Source organism: Oncorhynchus gorbuscha, unplaced genomic scaffold (genome assembly GCF_021184085.1).
Source record: "Oncorhynchus gorbuscha isolate QuinsamMale2020 ecotype Even-year unplaced genomic scaffold, OgorEven_v1.0 Un_scaffold_877, whole genome shotgun sequence".
Taxonomy (NCBI): Eukaryota; Metazoa; Chordata; class Actinopteri; order Salmoniformes; family Salmonidae; genus Oncorhynchus; species Oncorhynchus gorbuscha.
The window spans coordinates 81,864-99,884 of NW_025745859.1; the positions used below are offsets into that span (position 1 = coordinate 81,864).

General features: G+C 47.8%; 2 protein-coding genes across 3 annotated transcripts in view; both read right to left on the reverse strand.

The window, feature by feature from the left end:
• tarbp1 (TAR (HIV-1) RNA binding protein 1) overlaps positions 1–7,292 on the reverse strand; it is a 43,015-nt gene extending 35,723 nt beyond the window's left edge. The window contains exons 1-9 of the mRNA XM_046335942.1: positions 6,204–7,292; positions 5,947–6,050; positions 5,762–5,831; positions 5,519–5,667; positions 3,277–3,329; positions 3,033–3,130; positions 2,450–2,585; positions 1,079–1,175; positions 834–923 (exon numbers count right to left, since the gene is read on the reverse strand). Of these exons, the coding sequence (XP_046191898.1) occupies positions 834–923; positions 1,079–1,175; positions 2,450–2,585; positions 3,033–3,130; positions 3,277–3,329; positions 5,519–5,667; positions 5,762–5,831; positions 5,947–6,050; positions 6,204–7,215 (1,809 nt within the window). The 5' untranslated portion in view covers positions 7,216–7,292. The remainder of the gene's footprint in view (positions 1–833; positions 924–1,078; positions 1,176–2,449; positions 2,586–3,032; positions 3,131–3,276; positions 3,330–5,518; positions 5,668–5,761; positions 5,832–5,946; positions 6,051–6,203) is intronic.
• Positions 7,293–9,468: 2,176 nt separating this feature from the next.
• The window catches only part of zgc:172136 (uncharacterized protein LOC566376 homolog), a 32,256-nt gene continuing 23,703 nt past the window's right edge, over positions 9,469–18,021 (reverse strand). The window contains exons 10-15 of one of the 2 annotated variants that reach the window (XM_046335935.1): positions 15,330–15,398; positions 14,280–14,454; positions 13,728–14,036; positions 11,483–11,632; positions 11,151–11,221; positions 9,469–11,042 (exon numbers count right to left, since the gene is read on the reverse strand). In XM_046335935.1, the coding sequence (XP_046191891.1) occupies positions 10,797–11,042; positions 11,151–11,221; positions 11,483–11,632; positions 13,728–14,036; positions 14,280–14,454; positions 15,330–15,398 (1,020 nt within the window). In that variant the 3' untranslated portion in view covers positions 9,469–10,796. The remainder of the gene's footprint in view (positions 11,043–11,150; positions 11,222–11,482; positions 11,633–13,727; positions 14,037–14,279; positions 14,455–15,329; positions 15,399–18,021) is intronic. The other variant, XM_046335936.1, reaches the window with a different exon arrangement.

Sequence of the window (18,021 nt, forward strand, 5' to 3'; positions counted from 1 at the left end):
CAACTGATGGAAATACCTCTATTTTAAAAACAGTTTGAAAAGACAGTCTCTTTCTCATTCCACCCCCATACAGTACTGGTACTGGTACCATCAGCTGATTCTCTGACACAGGGCCTGAAGCTGCTCTTCCTCATTCCAGCCCCACACAGTACCTGATTCCAGAGGACAGAGCTCTTTCCTCATTCCACCCCCACACAGTACCTGATTCCAGAGGACAGAGCTCTTCCTCATTCCACCCCCACACAGTACCTGATTCCAGAGGACAGAGCTCTTCCTCATTCCACCCCCACACAGTACCTGATTCCAGAGGACAGAGCTCTTCCTCATTCCACCCCCACACAGTACCTGATTCCAGAGGACAGAGCTCTTCCTCATTCCACCCCCACACAGTACCTGATTCCAGAGGACAGAGCTCTTCCTCATTCCACCCCCACACAGTACCTGATTCCAGAGGACAGAGCTCTTCCTCATTCCACCCCCACACAGTACCTGATTCCAGAGGACAGAGCTCTTCCTCATTCCACCCCCACACAGTACCTGATTCCAGAGGACAGAGCTCTTCCTCATTCCACCCCCACACAGTACCTGATTCCAGAGAACAGAGCTCTTCCTCATTCCACCCCCCTCATTCCACACAGTACCTGATTCCAGAGGACAGAGCTCTTCCTCATTCCACCCCCACACAGTACCTGATTCCAGAGGACAGAGCTCTTCCTCATTCCACCCCCACACAGTACCTGATTCCAGAGGACAGAGCTCTTCCTCATTCCACCCCCACACAGTACCTGATTCCAGAGGACAGAGCTCTTCCTCATTCCACCCCCACACAGTACCTGATTCCAGAGCGGTGTTCCTCTACGTAGAGACTCGTCTGCTCTGAAATGCACCAGCAAACTAAACACATCATCCAATGTCACTAAGGTCTGCAAAAGATGGAACAAAGATAATCAAAATGGCAGTTGCTAAACAGATGTTGTCATTTGTACGCTGACAGCTATAATCTCTTCTTCAACACTCTATTTGGGTGCAAAATGTCATCACTTTGCACCAAAGCCACAAACACATCATAGTGTCTTACCACATCTGTCAGGGAGAGGGCACTGTTCAGCAGGAAACACTGGGCAGCTCCTCTCAGTAGCACCTGGTGGGTGATCATAGTGCAGCGGAGCACCTCCCTGAGATACAACACAGAAATCATTAGGGACAGTTTCCCAGACACAGATTTGCCCAAGCCATCGACTTGAACAGTCTGTTCAACGGAGATTCATAGAATCCACACCAAGAAATAATATATGCCATTTAGCAGACGCTTTTATCCAAAGAAATGCCACTATGAACAAGAAATAATTAACCTTATGTCAAGTTAGAGTCTTAGAGACAATGTCTGCATCTGAAATGGTACCCTATTCCCTATGCAGGCAGCCAGGGCCCAGGAGAGGGCAGGGAGGAAGATGGGACAGGGCCCAGGAGAGGGCAGGGAGGAAGATGGGACAGGGCCCAGGAGAGGGCAGGGAGGAAGGTGGGACAGGCTACCTGAGAGAGGGCAGGGAGGAAGGTGGGACAGGGTCTGAGAGAGGGCAGGAAGGAAGATGGGACAGGCTACCTTAGAGAGGGCAGCGAGGAAGGTAGGACAGGCTACCTGAGAGAGGGCAGGGAGGAAGGTGGGACAGGGCCTGAGAGAGGGCAGGGAGGAAGGTGGGACAGGCTACCTGAGAGAGGGCAGGGAGGAAGGTGGGACAGGGCCTGAGAGAGGGCAGGGAGGAAGGTGGGACAGGCTACCTGAGAGAGGGCAGGGAGGAAGGTGGGACAGGGCCTGAGAGAGGACAGGGAGGAAGATGGGACAGGCTACCTGAGAGAGGACAGGGAGGAAGATGGGACAGGCTACCTGAGAGAGGGCAGGGAGGAAGGTGGGACAGGGCCTGAGAGAGGACAGGGAGGAAGGTGGGACAGGCTACCTGAGAGAGGGCAGGGAGGAAGGTGGGACAGGGCCTGAGAGAGGGCAGGGAGGAAGATGGGACAGGCTACCTGAGAGAGGGCAGCGAGGAAGGTGGGACAGGCTACCTGAGAGAGGGCAGGGAGGAAGGTGGGACAGGGCCTGAGAGAGGGCAGGGAGGAAGGTGGGACAGGCTACCTGAGAGAGGGCAGGGAGGAAGGTGGGACAGGCTACCTGAGAGAGGGCAGGGGGGAAGGTGGGACAGGCTACCTGAGAGAGGGCAGGGAGGAAGGTGGGACAGGCTACCTGAGAGAGGGCAGGGAGGAAGGTAGGACAGGCTACCTGAGAGAGGGCAGGGAGGAAGGTGGGACAGGCTACCTGAGAGAGGGCAGGGAGGAAGATGGGACAGGGTCTGAGAGAGGGCAGGGAGGAAGATGGGACAGGGCCTGAGAGAGGGCAGGAAGGAAGATGGGACAGGGCCTGAGAGAGGGCAGGAAGGAAGATGGGACAGGCTACCTGAGAGCTTGCAGGCCGTCGGGGCCCAGGAGAGGGCTGGGAGGAAGGTGGGACAGGGCCCGAGAGAGGAAGAGGATGGGGACAGCACACCAGTGTTGAGAACCTAGCCGCTGGACAAGCTGCAGCAACACAGGACCTGAGGAGACAGAGGATCAACATTAGACCTTCTCTGATGAACAGTCATTACTGTTACAACAAGCTGCAGCAACACAGGACCTGAGGAGACAGAGGATCAACATTAGACCCTCTCTGATGAACAGTCATTACTGTTACAACAAGCTGCAGCAACACAGGACCTGGGGAGACAGGGGATCAACATTAGACCCTCTCTGATGAACAGTCATTACTGTTACAACAAGCTGCAGCAACACAGGACCTGGGGAGACAGAGGATCAACATTAGACCCTCTCTGATGAACAGTCATTACTGTTACAACAAGCTGCAGGACAAACATCTGGCTCAAGTTCAGTTGGGAGAAAACCTTTTTGAAATGTACATGAATTTGTCCAATAATAAGACGGTGTATCCTACTGAACATGGCCCAGGTTATTCAGTGCCCTGTGATGAAGCTCTGTTACAGTACCTCTGTTCTCCTGTGGCAGGCTGCTGAAGAACGTGACCATGAAGACCTGCAGCTTGACTCCCAGCTCAGGACACTCTCCTACACTCTGTCCTGCAGTCCTGGAGATGAAGAGACATAACCTTCCTCAACGGTCACTCTAAATAGGCCTAACTCACTACTTCATCACTAGCAGAAACGGCATCATCTATGAGTCTATAAATCAACATTGTGTTTTGCTGTTGTGCTGCTATGATCACTGGCTCACCTGTGAAAGAGGGAGCTTTCAGACATCACATCCATGAAAGGACCCAGAATGAACTGAGGAAGAAAGGATAAGAGGTCAATCTCTCATACAATAACCACATACTGTCCCTCATCATCTCACCCACCAAGACAACAAACTAAACAACGACCGCGAATACACCACTACTGAAAAGGAAGTTGCTGACTATTGTACATTCCCAATCTGTCCTTCATACCATCACAGTCACCTAATCATCCCCAGCTTACAATCAGCTCATTCATCCCCCCTCCTCTCCCCTGTAACTATTCCCCAGGTCACTGCTGTAGATGAGAACGTGTTCTCATTCAACTTCCCTGGTAAAATAAGGGTTAAATAAATAAAATAAACAAACTAATAACATAGAAAAGGGAAAAATAGAATTAGGTCAGTCTGGGTTGATGTTCTGACACTGACTGATAACTGTACCAGGTACCTGTGAGAAGGCCAGGGCGAAGTCAGGGCGAAGGCACCTGGAGTCTGGGTTGATGTTCTATCACTGACTGACAACTGGGTACCTGTGAGAAGGCCCACCTGGAGTCTGGGTTGATGTTCTATCACTGACTGACCTGGAACTGACTGACAACTGTACCAGGTACCTGTGAGAAGGCCAGGGTGAAGGCAGGGCGAAGGCACCTGGAGTCTGGGTTGATGTTCTATCACTGACTGATAACTGTACCAGGTACCTGTGAGAAGGCCAGGGCGAAGGCACCTGGAGTCTGGGTTGATGTTCTATCACTGACTGACAACTGTACCAGGTACCTGTGAGAAGGCCAGGGTGAAGGCAGGGCGAAGGCCCACCTGGAGTCTGGGTTGATGTTCTATCACTGACTGATAACTGTACAAGGTACCTGTGAGAAGGCCAGGGTGAAGGCAGGGCGAAGGCACCTGGAGTCTGGGTTGATGTTCTATCACTGACTGACAACTGTACCAGGTACCTGTGAGAAGGCCAGGGTGAAGGCAGGGCGAAGGCCCACCTGGAGTCTGGGTTGATGTTCTATCACTGACTGATAACTGTACAAGGTACCTGTTAGAAGGCCAGGGTGAAGGCAGGGCGAAGGCACCTGGAGTCTGGGTTGATGTTCTATCACTGACTGACAACTGTACCAGGTACCTGTGAGAAGGCCAGGGTGAAGGCAGGGCGAAGGCCCACCTGGAGTCTGGGTTGATGTTCTATCACTGACTGATAACTGTACCAGGTACCTGTGAGAAGGCCAGGGTGAAGGCAGGGCGAAGGCCCACCTGGAGTCTGGGTTGATGTTCTATCACTGACTGATAACTGTACCAGGTACCTGTGAGAAGGCCAGGGCGAAGGCACCTGGAGTCTGGGTTGATGTTCTATCACTGACTGACAACTGTACCAGGTACCTGTTAGAAGGCCAGGGCGAATGCAGGGCGAAGGCACCTGGAGTCTGGGTTGATGTTTTAACACTGACTGAGGCACCTGTGAGAAGGCCAGGGCGAAGGCAGGGCGAAGGCACCTGGAGTCTGGGTTGATGTTTTAACACTGACTGAGGTACCTGTGAGAAGGCCAGGGCGAAGGCAGGGCGAAGGCACCTGGAGTCTGGGTTGATGTTCTATCACTGACTGACAACTGTACCAGGTACCTGTTAGAAGGCCAGGGCGAAGGTCCACCTGGAGTCTGGGTTGATGTTTTAACACTGACTGAGGTACCTGTGAGAAGGCCAGGGCGAAGGCAGAGCGAAGGCCCACCTGGAGTCTGGGTTGATGTTCTATCACTGACTGAGGTACCTGTGAGAAGGCCAGGGCGAAGGCAGGGCGAAGGCCCACCTGGAGTCTGGGTTGATGTTTTATCACTGACTGAGGTACCTGTGAGAAGGCTAGGGCGAAGGCAGAGCGAAGGCCCACCTGGAGTCTGGGTTGATGTTCTATCACTGACTGAGGTACCTGTGAGAAGGCCAGGGCGAAGGCAGGGCGAAGGCCCACCTGGAGTCTGGGTTGATGTTTTAACACTGACTGAGGTACCTGTGAGAAGGTCAGGGCGAAGGTAGGGCGAAGGCACCTGGAGTCTGGGTTGATGTTCTATCACTGACTGACAACTGTACCAGGTACCTGTTAGAAGGCCAGGGCGAAGGCACCTGGAGTCTGGGTTGATGTTCTATCACTGACTGACAACTGTATCAGGTACCTGTTAGAAGGCCAGGGCGAAGGCAGGGCGAAGGCCCACCTGGAGTCTGGGTTGATGTTTTAACACTGACTGAGGTACCTGTGAGAAGGCCAGGGCGAAGGCAGGGCGTCGGAGCACCTGGAGTTCCAGTAGGTGATCCACTCCCTCTCTCATGACGGACTTGTTCTCACTGTGGAACATACGCTGGTACACACCCAGCAGCCATGACGGGTGGAACAGACTGACGCCTGAGAGAAGACAGATGGACGATTGGTAGGCAGTATTTAGCGGGATATAAAAGGTTTGGGTTGTCACCTTATGGTTGAGAGACACACACATCACCTTGACTATCATTGGCTGCTGTTTGGATCAACGTATGGATTCTGTTGAGCACAGGGCGGACCACGTGAATCTACACAACACAGAGGAACGGTAATAGTTCTTTACTACGTCATAATGGTGTTAGAAATGTATAATGTATTAGGAAGAGGGGTTTCATAGTAAGTGTTATCCATGTTATATCTCACCTGGTTCTCCTCCAGTGTCTCCATAACCAAGGCATAGTCCTCCCAGAACTCTCTGAGCAGCTTGCATCTGTCTGGGGCCCATCTGAATATGATATCATCATTATCTGCAAAGGACTCACATAGTTACAATTAGGTTCAACTATACAGTTTTAGAGACTTGAGTATTATTCTGTATAGTGACGAACATGTTTTAACATGGGTAATATTATAATCAAGCTCGTCTGTCTGAATGTCAGTCGCATGTATCAGCATCTCACCTTCACTTGACCCTGAACTGCTTGGAAAGTAAACCGCCTCATCCTCTGACAGAGCGACACACCTTTTCAGCAGGTACAACGCCCGCTTCCGGGACACGTTGTCTTTGTGCGTCAGTCCATCTTGTAGAATCGTCCAGAACTGCAGAGAACGACGAGGGTCAGGTCGAGTATAGCTCAGACTTTGAGGAAGGGTGTGTTTCTGTAGTTTAGCCGGAGAGAAGAGATAGTCCGAGAGAGTTGTTAAACACAGCAAGGCGCGTCCTGTCACCACAGGTGAGTCCGTGTTTGAGCTGTCACTTTTGTGCCAACTACACAAATCCTCTAAAATCAAACGGAGTTTACTCGCTATCCCATCCTCGCTGTAGCAGTTGAGGAGAGTGAAAATAAGCCGAACGGTGATTTTGGAGACCAGAGCATCCGGCAACGTCTTGATACAAGACAGGGCAGATGAGAGGATCGACGTGGTCAATTCTTCGTTGGATGAGAGAGCAGGTAGGATGACTGACATGGCTTCGATAGCCACGTCGATACCCAGCCGCCCCTCACCCTGGCCGGGAAGCTCTTCCTCTGTCTCCCGGTCTGGCAGCTGGAAGGATGGCAGGACAGCGCGGGCGACTCGCCCCGAAACTACCGTGTCACACAGTGTGTTGATGCAGACAGAAAGAAGCCTGCACACAGCGATGGTGATTTCAGCCCTTCCATCTGGCACACGTTTACCTTTGCACGCCCCGTCTCCGTTAGAGACTTTCAAGAGAAGTGGTAAACATTGTGTCCAAATGATCGATTCAACTTTTCGTAGAAAGATGTCTCTTTTTGCAATTGAAAAGGCAACTTTGTCGCCATCGTCAGATGTGTCAGACTGGGGTAGTTTACCAATTCCATCAATAAACGTTGTCAGTGCCTCTACTCTTTCTGTGTCCGGCCACGAGTCAGTTGGCCAGCACAACGTGTTAAACAAAGTATCCGGATCATGGCAACTTGATAAAAGGGCATTGATTAAAATAGAAGACATTTCAAGAGCCGACTTCAATGTGTCCACAGAGATTCATACATGACCTCGTGTTGCTTGTCGGTATGTAAACTTCCTCATACGTCATTCACCGTTGTCAAACGCAACTCTCGCGAGAGAAATACACTTACAGCAACCTAAAAAACTTCAAACTAGCCCTACGCCACCATATTTGCAAATATGTATATAAATACATGTGGCTCACTTAACCTGAGGAATTGTTGTACTCTATACAACTCTCTCTATTACCTGCAAGTGGAAAAAGTTGTTTATTTTATTTCAACATCCCTAATCTGAGACAGACCCGCCCCACTGACATGTACCCTTTATTTAACTAGGCAAGTCAGTTAAGAACAAATTCTTATTTACAATGACGGCCTACCCAGGTCAAACCCGGACGACACTGGGCCAATTGTGCGCCACCCAATCACAGCCAGATGTGATACAGCCTGGATTCAAACAAGGAACTGTAGTGACACCTCTTGCACTGAAATGCAGTGACTTTGACCGCTGCACCACTCTGGAGCCCAAAATAATTCCCGTCAGATACAAAATCTCCCCCCTCTTTCTCTCGCTCTTTCTCTCCCCTCTTTCTCTCGCTCTCTTAATGGCAGGTGCACTTGGTACAACATGCAGGACAGTCAGACTGATTGTGTTGGGTGGTTGAGGCAGGACAGTCAGACTGATTGTGTTGGGTGGTTGAGGCAGGACAGTCAGACTGATTGTGTTGGGTGGTTGAGGCAGGACATCAGACTGATTGTGTTGGGTGGTTGAGGCAGGACATCAGACTGATTGTGTTGGGTGGTTGAGGCAGGACATCAGACTGATTGTGTTGGGTGGTTGAGGCAGGACATCAGACTGATTGTGTTGGGTGGTTGAGACAGGACATCAGACTGATTGTGTTGGGTGGTTGAGGCAGGACATCAGACTGATTGTGTTGGGTGGTTGAGGCAGGACATCAGACTGATTGTGTTGGGTGGTTGAGGCAGGACATCAGACTGATTGTGTTGGGTGGTTGAGGCAGGACATCAGACTGATTGTGTTGGGTGGTTGAGGCAGGACATCAGACTGATTGTGTTGGGTGGTTGAGACAGGACATCAGACTGATTGTGTTGGGTGGTTGAGACAGGACATCAGACTGTTGTGTTGGGTGGTTGAGGCAGGACATCAGACTGATTGTGTTGGGTGGTTGAGGCAGGACATCAGACTGATTGTGTTGGGTGGTTGAGGCAGGACATCAGACTGATTGTGTTGGGTGGTTGAGGCAGGACATCAGACTGATTGTGTTGGGTGGTTGAGAGGAAGGGCGATCTCAGGAGTAGCAGTAAATACATGGGTCACATATGAAGCTCATGTGATCTGTTGAGATTCAGTGGATCAGGAAATACTTTTCAGCATCAATGCATATAACAATAGAACACAATGCACCAATAGAAGCCAATAGAACACCATGCACCAATAGAACACATAATGCACCAATAGAAGCCAATAGAACGCAATGCACCAATAGAACACACACCAATACAATGCACCAATAGAAGCCAATAGAACACACCAATACAATGCACCAATAGAAGCCAATAGAACACACACCAATACAATGCACCAATAGACACCACTATAACTCACCTGTTGTGTTTGTTTCTACTATCAGTCACTACAATAGTTATGCCTTTCATTGGAAGGAGAGTGTTCTTGAGTAAATCAACAAAAACATTCAATAACTGGAAGAATGACAATATTTCCTTGGATTAGTATTAAGATCATTGAATGCCACTGGTCTATTGCCAAATATAATTTCAAACTCATGACCTTAAATAACCTTAAATTCATAACATTTCTCTTATCAAAATAAAATGAAACCATCAAATTAATTTTTCTAAATGTCTCTCAAAAACGTATATTGTCCCATACAATAATCCATACTCTTAAATGTTTGTTTGGCGACACCAGTGCAGTTCCCCCTCAATCCCACTAGGGGTCGCAACCGACTTTGAATACCACTGCCATTGACTGTATTGTATCAAAAAAGAGATCAGTATTTAGGCTTATAGGCAGTATTTAGGCTAATCCAAAGTGCACCAATTACACACTATAGTAACAGAGGTAATGGACCAATATAAAAGAGAACTGATGTGTGTATCGTTAGATATTACTGCACTGTTGGAACTAAGGAACACAAGCATTTCACTACACCCGCAATAACATCTGCTAAACATGTGTATGTGACCAATCAAATTTGATTTGACCCCAATATGTGCTTTGAGCAACGTACAGAGAGATTCTTTGTCATTGCTTTATTTATATAATCATTCCAGTGTATGCATGAAGACAGAAATATTTCATAGTTCATAATGTGCTGCTCTACTTAGAAAGTAAAAATTATAGAAAGAAAACATTTAGAAATCTAATAAATGTAGTTTGACACAGGAGTGAATGTTATTGACAAGCAGTACAAGCATGTTGAACTGTTTTTTACAATTTCATTTTGAGTTTTGTATTTTTTTTTAAAGGACAATACATTGTTGCAGCTATGGCAGACTTGTAATATCATCAAATATTATCACGACAAAATACAATCTTGTTTATGCGATGTTCATTTCAGAGCATTTTTTTTATAGACAAACTATCGTTGTCTAATATCTTTTCACTTTTGTTTTGAATGTTCTTAATTGGAAAATGCAAAAATAAAATAAATATTTTAAACTGACATACAAGGGAAACAAAAGCAAAACATAAGATTAAAAATGCTGTTGGTTATTTTTAACAATGGAATGATAAATACATTTAAATTTACACAGGATGTCATCGTGGAGTAAAGTCCTTTGCTCTTCACAATAGACCATAAAGTACTTCTAGAGATACTCCTGGTTCAAACTATGCCACGATTCACACAAACTGAAGAAATGCAATGTTCACCCCTATTTACAGTTATTGATATGGTTACAATGTGTTAGTACCTCAAAGTAAAAAAATATAGTAAAATAGTTGAAAATATAAGACAATTATGTACAAAGTATCTACAAAAGGTCAAACATGTTCAATAAATATGTAGAGTCTGATCTGTATTGGGATGGTTACTGAAGGTGATGGCCTCCTTCCATTTCACAGTGAATGCTACCAATACCAATCAATCCTCTTAAAGGTCCATAAAGTCCTCCAACATCTCTGTGCAGCCACTCCCCTGTATCTGAGTCATACAGTAGAGCACAGGCATGAAGAGGGTCCTTGATGTGACCAGGCCAGTACAGTTCGGCCTGGGAGTGTAAAAACATGACGTTCTACAGTTAGAACTCTAGCTGCATGCAGCCACTCCCCTGTATCTGAGTCATACAGTAGAGCACAGGCATGAAGAGGGTCCTTGATGTGACCAGGCCAGTACAGTTCGGCCTGGGAGTGTAAAAACATGACGTTCTACAGTTAGAACTCTAGCTGCATGCAGCCACTCCCCTGTATCCTACAGGTTCATTGGAGGGGGATGTGGGTAGAGAATAGGCTTGAAGAAGGACATTGGTCCTCTGTGTTGTTCTACAGTATGAACTCCAACAGCTGTTCGTCTCCCAGTAGATCCAGAGACAGGCAGTTCATAGACCTGTGTCCATAGAAGGTGCCCTTAGCCGGGCAGTGGAGGGGGAGGTAGTAGCCTCCGTTGTTACACCCTGGCGGGCTCTTAGCGTCACTCTGGGAGTCCGGGAGGGGCAGGCCAAAGGTGTAGCTGTGGGAGGAGTCAGGGGGTAGAGTCGTGCCGAGGGGGGCGGGAGGGGGAAGAGGCGAACGTCATCCAGGCTCTGGCTGTGGCGGTCCACGCAATGGGATCTTGACTTCAGGATCTGCAATACAAAGAGAGTGAGTTTATGAAAGTAATAAGAGCTGGAAGGAGAGGAAACATGGAGTATCCTGAGAAAGGAGGAGGAGGAAGAAGAGGATAGGGGTCTTACCTGTCCCAGGGTATCTTTGCTGCGTAGTGTCACCAGGTCTTCATCTCGGTCTACCTGATCCCCCTTGAATCCTGTTAAAATGACATCACTGTAGTAGAGGCAGGTATTTGGACTCCATTTTACACTCACATTTCATTTCAGGATGCAAGAATCTGAAATAATATCATATCATTCCCAGGCCACTAGGTGGCATATGAGACTCAATTGTAATGTTCTTTATGAACAAAATGTAAATCTTTGCTAAAGTGTCATTACAACTAGTTAAACTAGTAGCAGTAGTACTTTCCCCCAGATATATATGGAACAAATGAGCACAGGACAATCAACCTCACCTTCACAGTGAGTCTCCGAGGTGAGCACGGGACAATCAACCGACACGCCCTCCATCAGCTCAGCCAATCTCAGCATTTCCTCTGGGTCGTCCACGGAAACCTCTCCTGGACTGTCCACACTGGCCTGCTGGGTCTCTGGAGAGCAGAATACTTAGTGGAATTACTACTTTTGAATGAACGATCGATGTGTCCAGTAGTATTCCACTTAGAATGAAGCGATATACACAACAGGTGACATCAATAAGGGATCATAGTTTTCACTGATTCACCTGGTCAGTCTGTCATGGAAAGTGTATCTGGAACAGAGGAATGAACCCATAAATAAAACTGTCTTTGTTCTAATAACCACACTAACATACCATGTAGAATTAAGCAAAGTGTTTGGCAAGCATTGTAAGTGGTATTCTAGTGTGGATATTGGAGCGCAGCCACAGTTAACTGAACATGGAGTATTTATTCTAAACCGCAGGTATGTGTGTGTGTATGTATATGTGTGTGTGTGTGTATGTGTATGTATGTGTATGTGTGTGTATGTGTATGTGTGTGTGTGTATGTATGTATGTGTATGTGTGTGTGTGTGTGTGTGTATGTATGTATGTATGTATGTGTGTGTGTGTGTGTGTGTGTGTGTGTGTGTGTGTGTATGTATGTATGTATGTATGTATGTATGCATGTGTGTGTGTGTGTGTGTATTACATGAGTAACAGGGCAGTAGACCATAAACAGGTCCTGCTGTGGGAGGATGTGAGTAAAACATCTTTGCATAATCTTTATCTTTCAAACTTTTGTGAAGATAGGAGATGAATGCCAGTAGCAGACTTCCTGAACACCGACTTCCTGAACACCGACTTCCTGAACATCGACTTCCTGAACATCGACTTCCTGAACACCGACAAATGATGTTGTTGCTGTTCCTCCACTTTTGATGACTCCCCGAGTAACACGGTAGATTTTCTCCACCTATCTTTATGTTGAGTGATTGACTAGTCGGGCATCCAATCAAAAATACATATTTAGACCAATGGATAAAACAATATGTCAATTGTGTAGACAATCCTCTAAGAAAACCAATGATTCAAACCCCATGTCTCCATCATAATCCGTTCCAAACTCATTTGAGTTTTTACCCTTGTAGGATGGTCAAGATCAGGGCGACTAAATCAATGGAGGCCAGAGAAGAAAACGTGGTCATAAGTCAGGAGAAGAGCATCGTGTCAGAATTAAGGCCCACAGGCAGGCTCGCCGTTGAACTCTACAGGCAGGCTCGCCGTTGAACTCTACAGGCAGGCTCGCCGTTGAACTCTACAGGCAGGCTCGCCGTTGAACTCTACAGGCAGGCTCGCCGTTGAACTCTACAGGCAGGCTCGCCGTTGAACTCTACAGGCAGGCTCGCCGTTGAACTCTACAGGCAGGCTCGCCGTTGAACTCTACAGGCAGGCTCGCCGTTGAACTCTACAGGCAGGCTCGCCGTTGAACTCTACAGGCAGGCTCGCCGTTGAACTCTACAGGCAGGCTCGCCGTTGAACTCATCTTTCTCGTCAGAGGACATAAAACAATATAGAGGTAAGATAGATATCGATTTTGAGACATGACATTTAGTATTTGCATATTTTACTATACACTGTTCATATTAATGTGAAGTTCCTATTATTTTTCGAAGATTTATCAGAAAAACAAACATATCTCTGAAATGTCAAAGGAACATTTATTTCAGCTCATGATGTTAATTTAGCTTTTCGTGACCTGCAGAAACAACTTTGCAGACAACCACCACAACATGGAAAATCCTCAAAAAGTCGCAGCCGAGAAAGCTGCACCGCTCTGCCAACACTCTGCCAATGCTCTGCCAACGCTCTGCCAATGCTCTGCCAACGCTCTGCCAACGCTCTGCTTATTTTCGGATATATTAGGTCACGAAATCCAACTGGTTGGGTATAATGTTAATAATATGAATGATACGTTAGAGAAAGACCCCACTGAACGATTCAGAACCCGAAGAATCATATTTGTCTTGGTCAAATGTATTTCATAACACAAGGAAGGTCAATTTCATCGCAAGAGCTTGTTTTCACCCACTCTATGTAGAGTGGATGGACACCATACATAGTGGGAGTAATGTCACCTGACCGAAGATATTGGATCAAGCTGCATCAGATACACACTATCAGACTGCCACGTTCTGTCTGTCTGTCTGACACACACGCGCGCTTCGACTGACACCTTAAACTCTAACCTCCTCCCTCACCTTCCTCCTGCCACTCCTCTTCATCAGTGCGTGCTTTGCTGCCCGTGTCCACGCCCGAAGTGTGAGAACTTCCGTGACTCGCCGCCGAACTGAAACACTTCTCCATCCTCTTCCTCAGCTCAGTCTCCTCCTCCATGGACGCCATCTCCATGGAGATGCTGCTGTGTTGCCGTGCCGCATCGCGGTCTGCCTCAATGCCCGAGCTGGAGGTAGAGTGTCGGGACAGGCCGGGGCTGCCCCCCTCGCTGCCCCCTGGATGGTCTAGATCCAGGTCATCACTGATGTACGACTCCCTGTAGCGCTTCTTCTCTGGAGGGGGACAAAGAGGGAAGGAGGATGTTCAAATTAAGCTATTAATTCACAGAAGAGAGAAGAGGATGGGAGAAGAGAGGAGAGAAGAGAAACACTGGAAATTTGGCTTCAAACAGATTAAAATGCAAATGCAATCAAGAACATTAGTTATCATGTTACTCCATAGATAACCATTAGACCTCATCTCTAATCACTCTGAAACATTACCCTCCCCTCCTCTCTCCCTCTCTCCCCACTCACCCTCGCTGTCCTCCAGCTGTCGGAGGTGTTTGAGGGCAGGCTGAAGACTGAGGTAGAGTCGGTGGCTGTTGCTGAGGTGCAGGAGGAGGTGGCGCGAGCGAAACGGAGAGCCAGTGTAGTAGACCAGCTTCCTGGCCGACGGCAGACCATCTGGCTGGATCTCAAATTTCTTTCCCTGAAGGAACAGGAGAAGGGAGGGCAACATGATGACATCATTATTTATTTATTTGACCAGGTAGATTGAGTAAGAACACTAGGCTGCAGGTAGCCTAGCGGTTAAGAGCAGGTAGCCGAGCGGTTAAGAGCAGGTAGCCGAGAGGTTAAGAGCAGGTAGCCGAGAGGTTAAGAGCAGGTAGCCGAGCGGTTAAGAGCAGGTAGCCGAGCGGTTAAGAGCAGGTAGCCGAGCGGTTAAGAGCAGGTAGCCGAGCGGTTAAGAGCAGGTAGCCGAGCGGTTAAGAGCAGGTAGCCGAGCGGTTAAGAGCAGGTAGCCGAGCGGTTAAGAGCAGGTAGCCGAGCGGTTAAGAGCAGGTAGCCGAGCGGTTAAGAGCAGGTAGCCGAGCGGTTAAGAGCAGGTAGCCGAGCGGTTAAGAGCAGGTAGCCGAGCGGTTAAGAGCAGGTAGCCGAGCGGTTAAGAGCAGGTAGCCGAGCGGTTAAGAGCAGGTAGCCGAGCGGTTAAGAGCAGGTAGCCGAGCGGTTAAGAGCATTGGGCCAGTGACCGAAAGGTTGCTGGTTCGAATTCCCAAGCTGACTAGGTGAAAAATCTGTCTGCTCTTGAGCAAGGGACTTCACCCTAGTTGCTCTGGATAAGAGTGTCTACTAAATGACTAAAATGTCAATGTGAAATGTAACAGGAGGACATGGTGGAATCCTACACAGCTCAGTGTAATTAAAACCCTTATTAAATAATCATTCTAATACCACTTAATTTAAAAGATAAGAGCATGGCTTTAGTAAGGCAGTGGGTTCAATTCCCATCGGGATCACCTCCACTAACAATGCATGCACTCACTGAACGTCCCTTTACATATGCTAATATAGAGTGGAGGGTACCAGGAAGGTGAGTCGTCCCACGTTGGACCAGGGGAAATCATAGAGAAGCTGGCGGATGTTGTCCGCCTCCTGGGGAAAATCACACACACATTACAAAGACAAAAGACATTGGTTACACTTCCATTGAAGGGATTATTAGAAGCTTATATGGACGGGGAATCATTTGTTCATATGTAGTAAATCATTAATAAACAGTTTTAAAGTATGAACCAAACTCATTGGGTCAAAATCATATTTTTGGTGTTTTGCCAAATAGTGAGCTTCTGTGGTGTCAAAGGGCTGGTCTTTGTGAGCCTTTTGAGAGATTCATACTTTATTCACAAGTCCAGATTGTATCATGTAATTCAGTTTTAAAGAAAACATTACAGGTTTGACTTGACAGGAAGATGTACAATCCAACATGTGTTTCTCTCATTTTTCAGTGGGTCATCTGGACCTTGCTTAGACCAAGAGGCCTGATAGGTCCTCAGTCTCTCACCTCACACCACCTCACCTCCTCGCCTCACACCACCTCGCCTCACACCACCTCGCCTCACACCACGGTCTACTGGGTATGTAAGCACCTCAACCCCCATAAATCACAACAAACCCCAGACCCCTATCTAATCCTCCCTGTGTGTGTGTGTGTGTGTGTGTGTGTGTGTGTGTGTGTGTGTGTGTGTGTGTGTGTGTGTGTGTGTGTGTGTGTGTGTGTGTGTGTGTGTGTGTGTTCTTCCCAGATGGCCTCTGACGGACAAATCAAAAGGCTGAGGTGGGATGGCCCCCAGACCATGGTTTTGTCCTAAATGGCACCCTATTCCCTACATAATGCACTACTACCTATAAGGCTCTGGTCAAAAGTAGTGCACTATATAGGGAATATGGTGCAATTTGGACTCAACGTATGCAATGTTTTACTGCTGTTTCTGGTTAACCTACACATTCCCCACATGGTTGATGTGGATAAAAGCGTCTGCTAAATGGCATATATAGAGGGCTTAGTAGGAGGAGGGTGGATGATTTGAGAGGAGGCAGGTTCACTCTGACACACACATTGACATCCGTAGACAGATGGGACACATATCCTCAAATACAGCAACATTAACAACCCCCCCCACACACACACACACACACAAACACAGCAACATTAACCCCCCCACCCAAACACAGCACACACACACACATTGACAGATGGGTCACATATCCTCAAACACAGCAACATTAACCCCCCCACACACACACACACACACACACACACACACACACTGACAGATGGGACACATATCCTCAAACACAGCAACATTAACCCCCCCACACACACACACTGACAGATGGGACACATATCCTCAAACACAGCAACATTAACCCCCCACACACACACACACACCTCAAACACAGCAACATTAACCCCCCACACACAGACACATGACAGGGGTCATATCCTCAAACACAGCAACATTACCCCCCACCCCACACACACACACATTGACAGATGGGACACATATCCTCAAACACAGCAACATTAACCCCCCACACACACACACAACATGACAGATGGGACACATATCCTCAAACACAGCAACATTAACCCCCCCCACACACACACACATTGACAGATGGGACACATATCCTCAAACACAGCAACATTAACCCCCCCACACACACACACACAGATGGGACACATATCCTCAAACACAGCAACATTAACCCCCCCACACACACACACAGACAGATGGGACACATATCCTCAAACACAGCAACATTAACCCCCCCACACACACACATTGACAGATGGGACACATATCCTCAAACACAGCAACATTAACCCCCCCACACACACACACATTGACAGATGGGACACATATCCTCAAACACAGCAACATTAACCCCCCCACACACACACACATTGACAGATGGGACACATATCCTCAAACACAGCAACATTAACCCCCCACACACACACACACACACCTCAAACACACAACATTAACACACACACATGACAGATGGGACACATATCCTCAAACACAGCAACATTAACCCCCCACACACACACACACACAGATGGGACACATATCCTCAAACACAGCAACATTAACCCCCCACACACACACTGACAGATGGGACACATATCCTCAAACACAGCAACATTAACCCCCCACACACACACACACACACACACACACACTGACAGATGGGACACATATCCTCAAACACAGCAACATTAACCCCCCCCACACACACACACACACATTGACAGATGGGACACATATCCTCAAACACAGCAACATTAACCCCCCACACACACACACATTGACAGATGGGACACATATCCTCAAACACAGCAACATTAACCCCCCCACACACACACACACAGATGGGACACATATCCTCAAACACAGCAAAATTAACCCCCACACACACATTGACAGATGGGACACATATCCTCAAACACAGCAACATTAACCCCCCCACACACACACACAGATGGGACACATATCCTCAAACACAGCAACATTAACCCCCCACACACACACACTGACAGATGGGACACATATCCTCAAACACAGCAACATTAACCCCCCCACCCACACACACACACACACTGACAGATGGGACACATATCCTCAAACACAGCAACATTAACCCCCCACACACACACACACAGTCAGATGGGACACATATCCTCAAACACAGCAACATTAACCCCCCC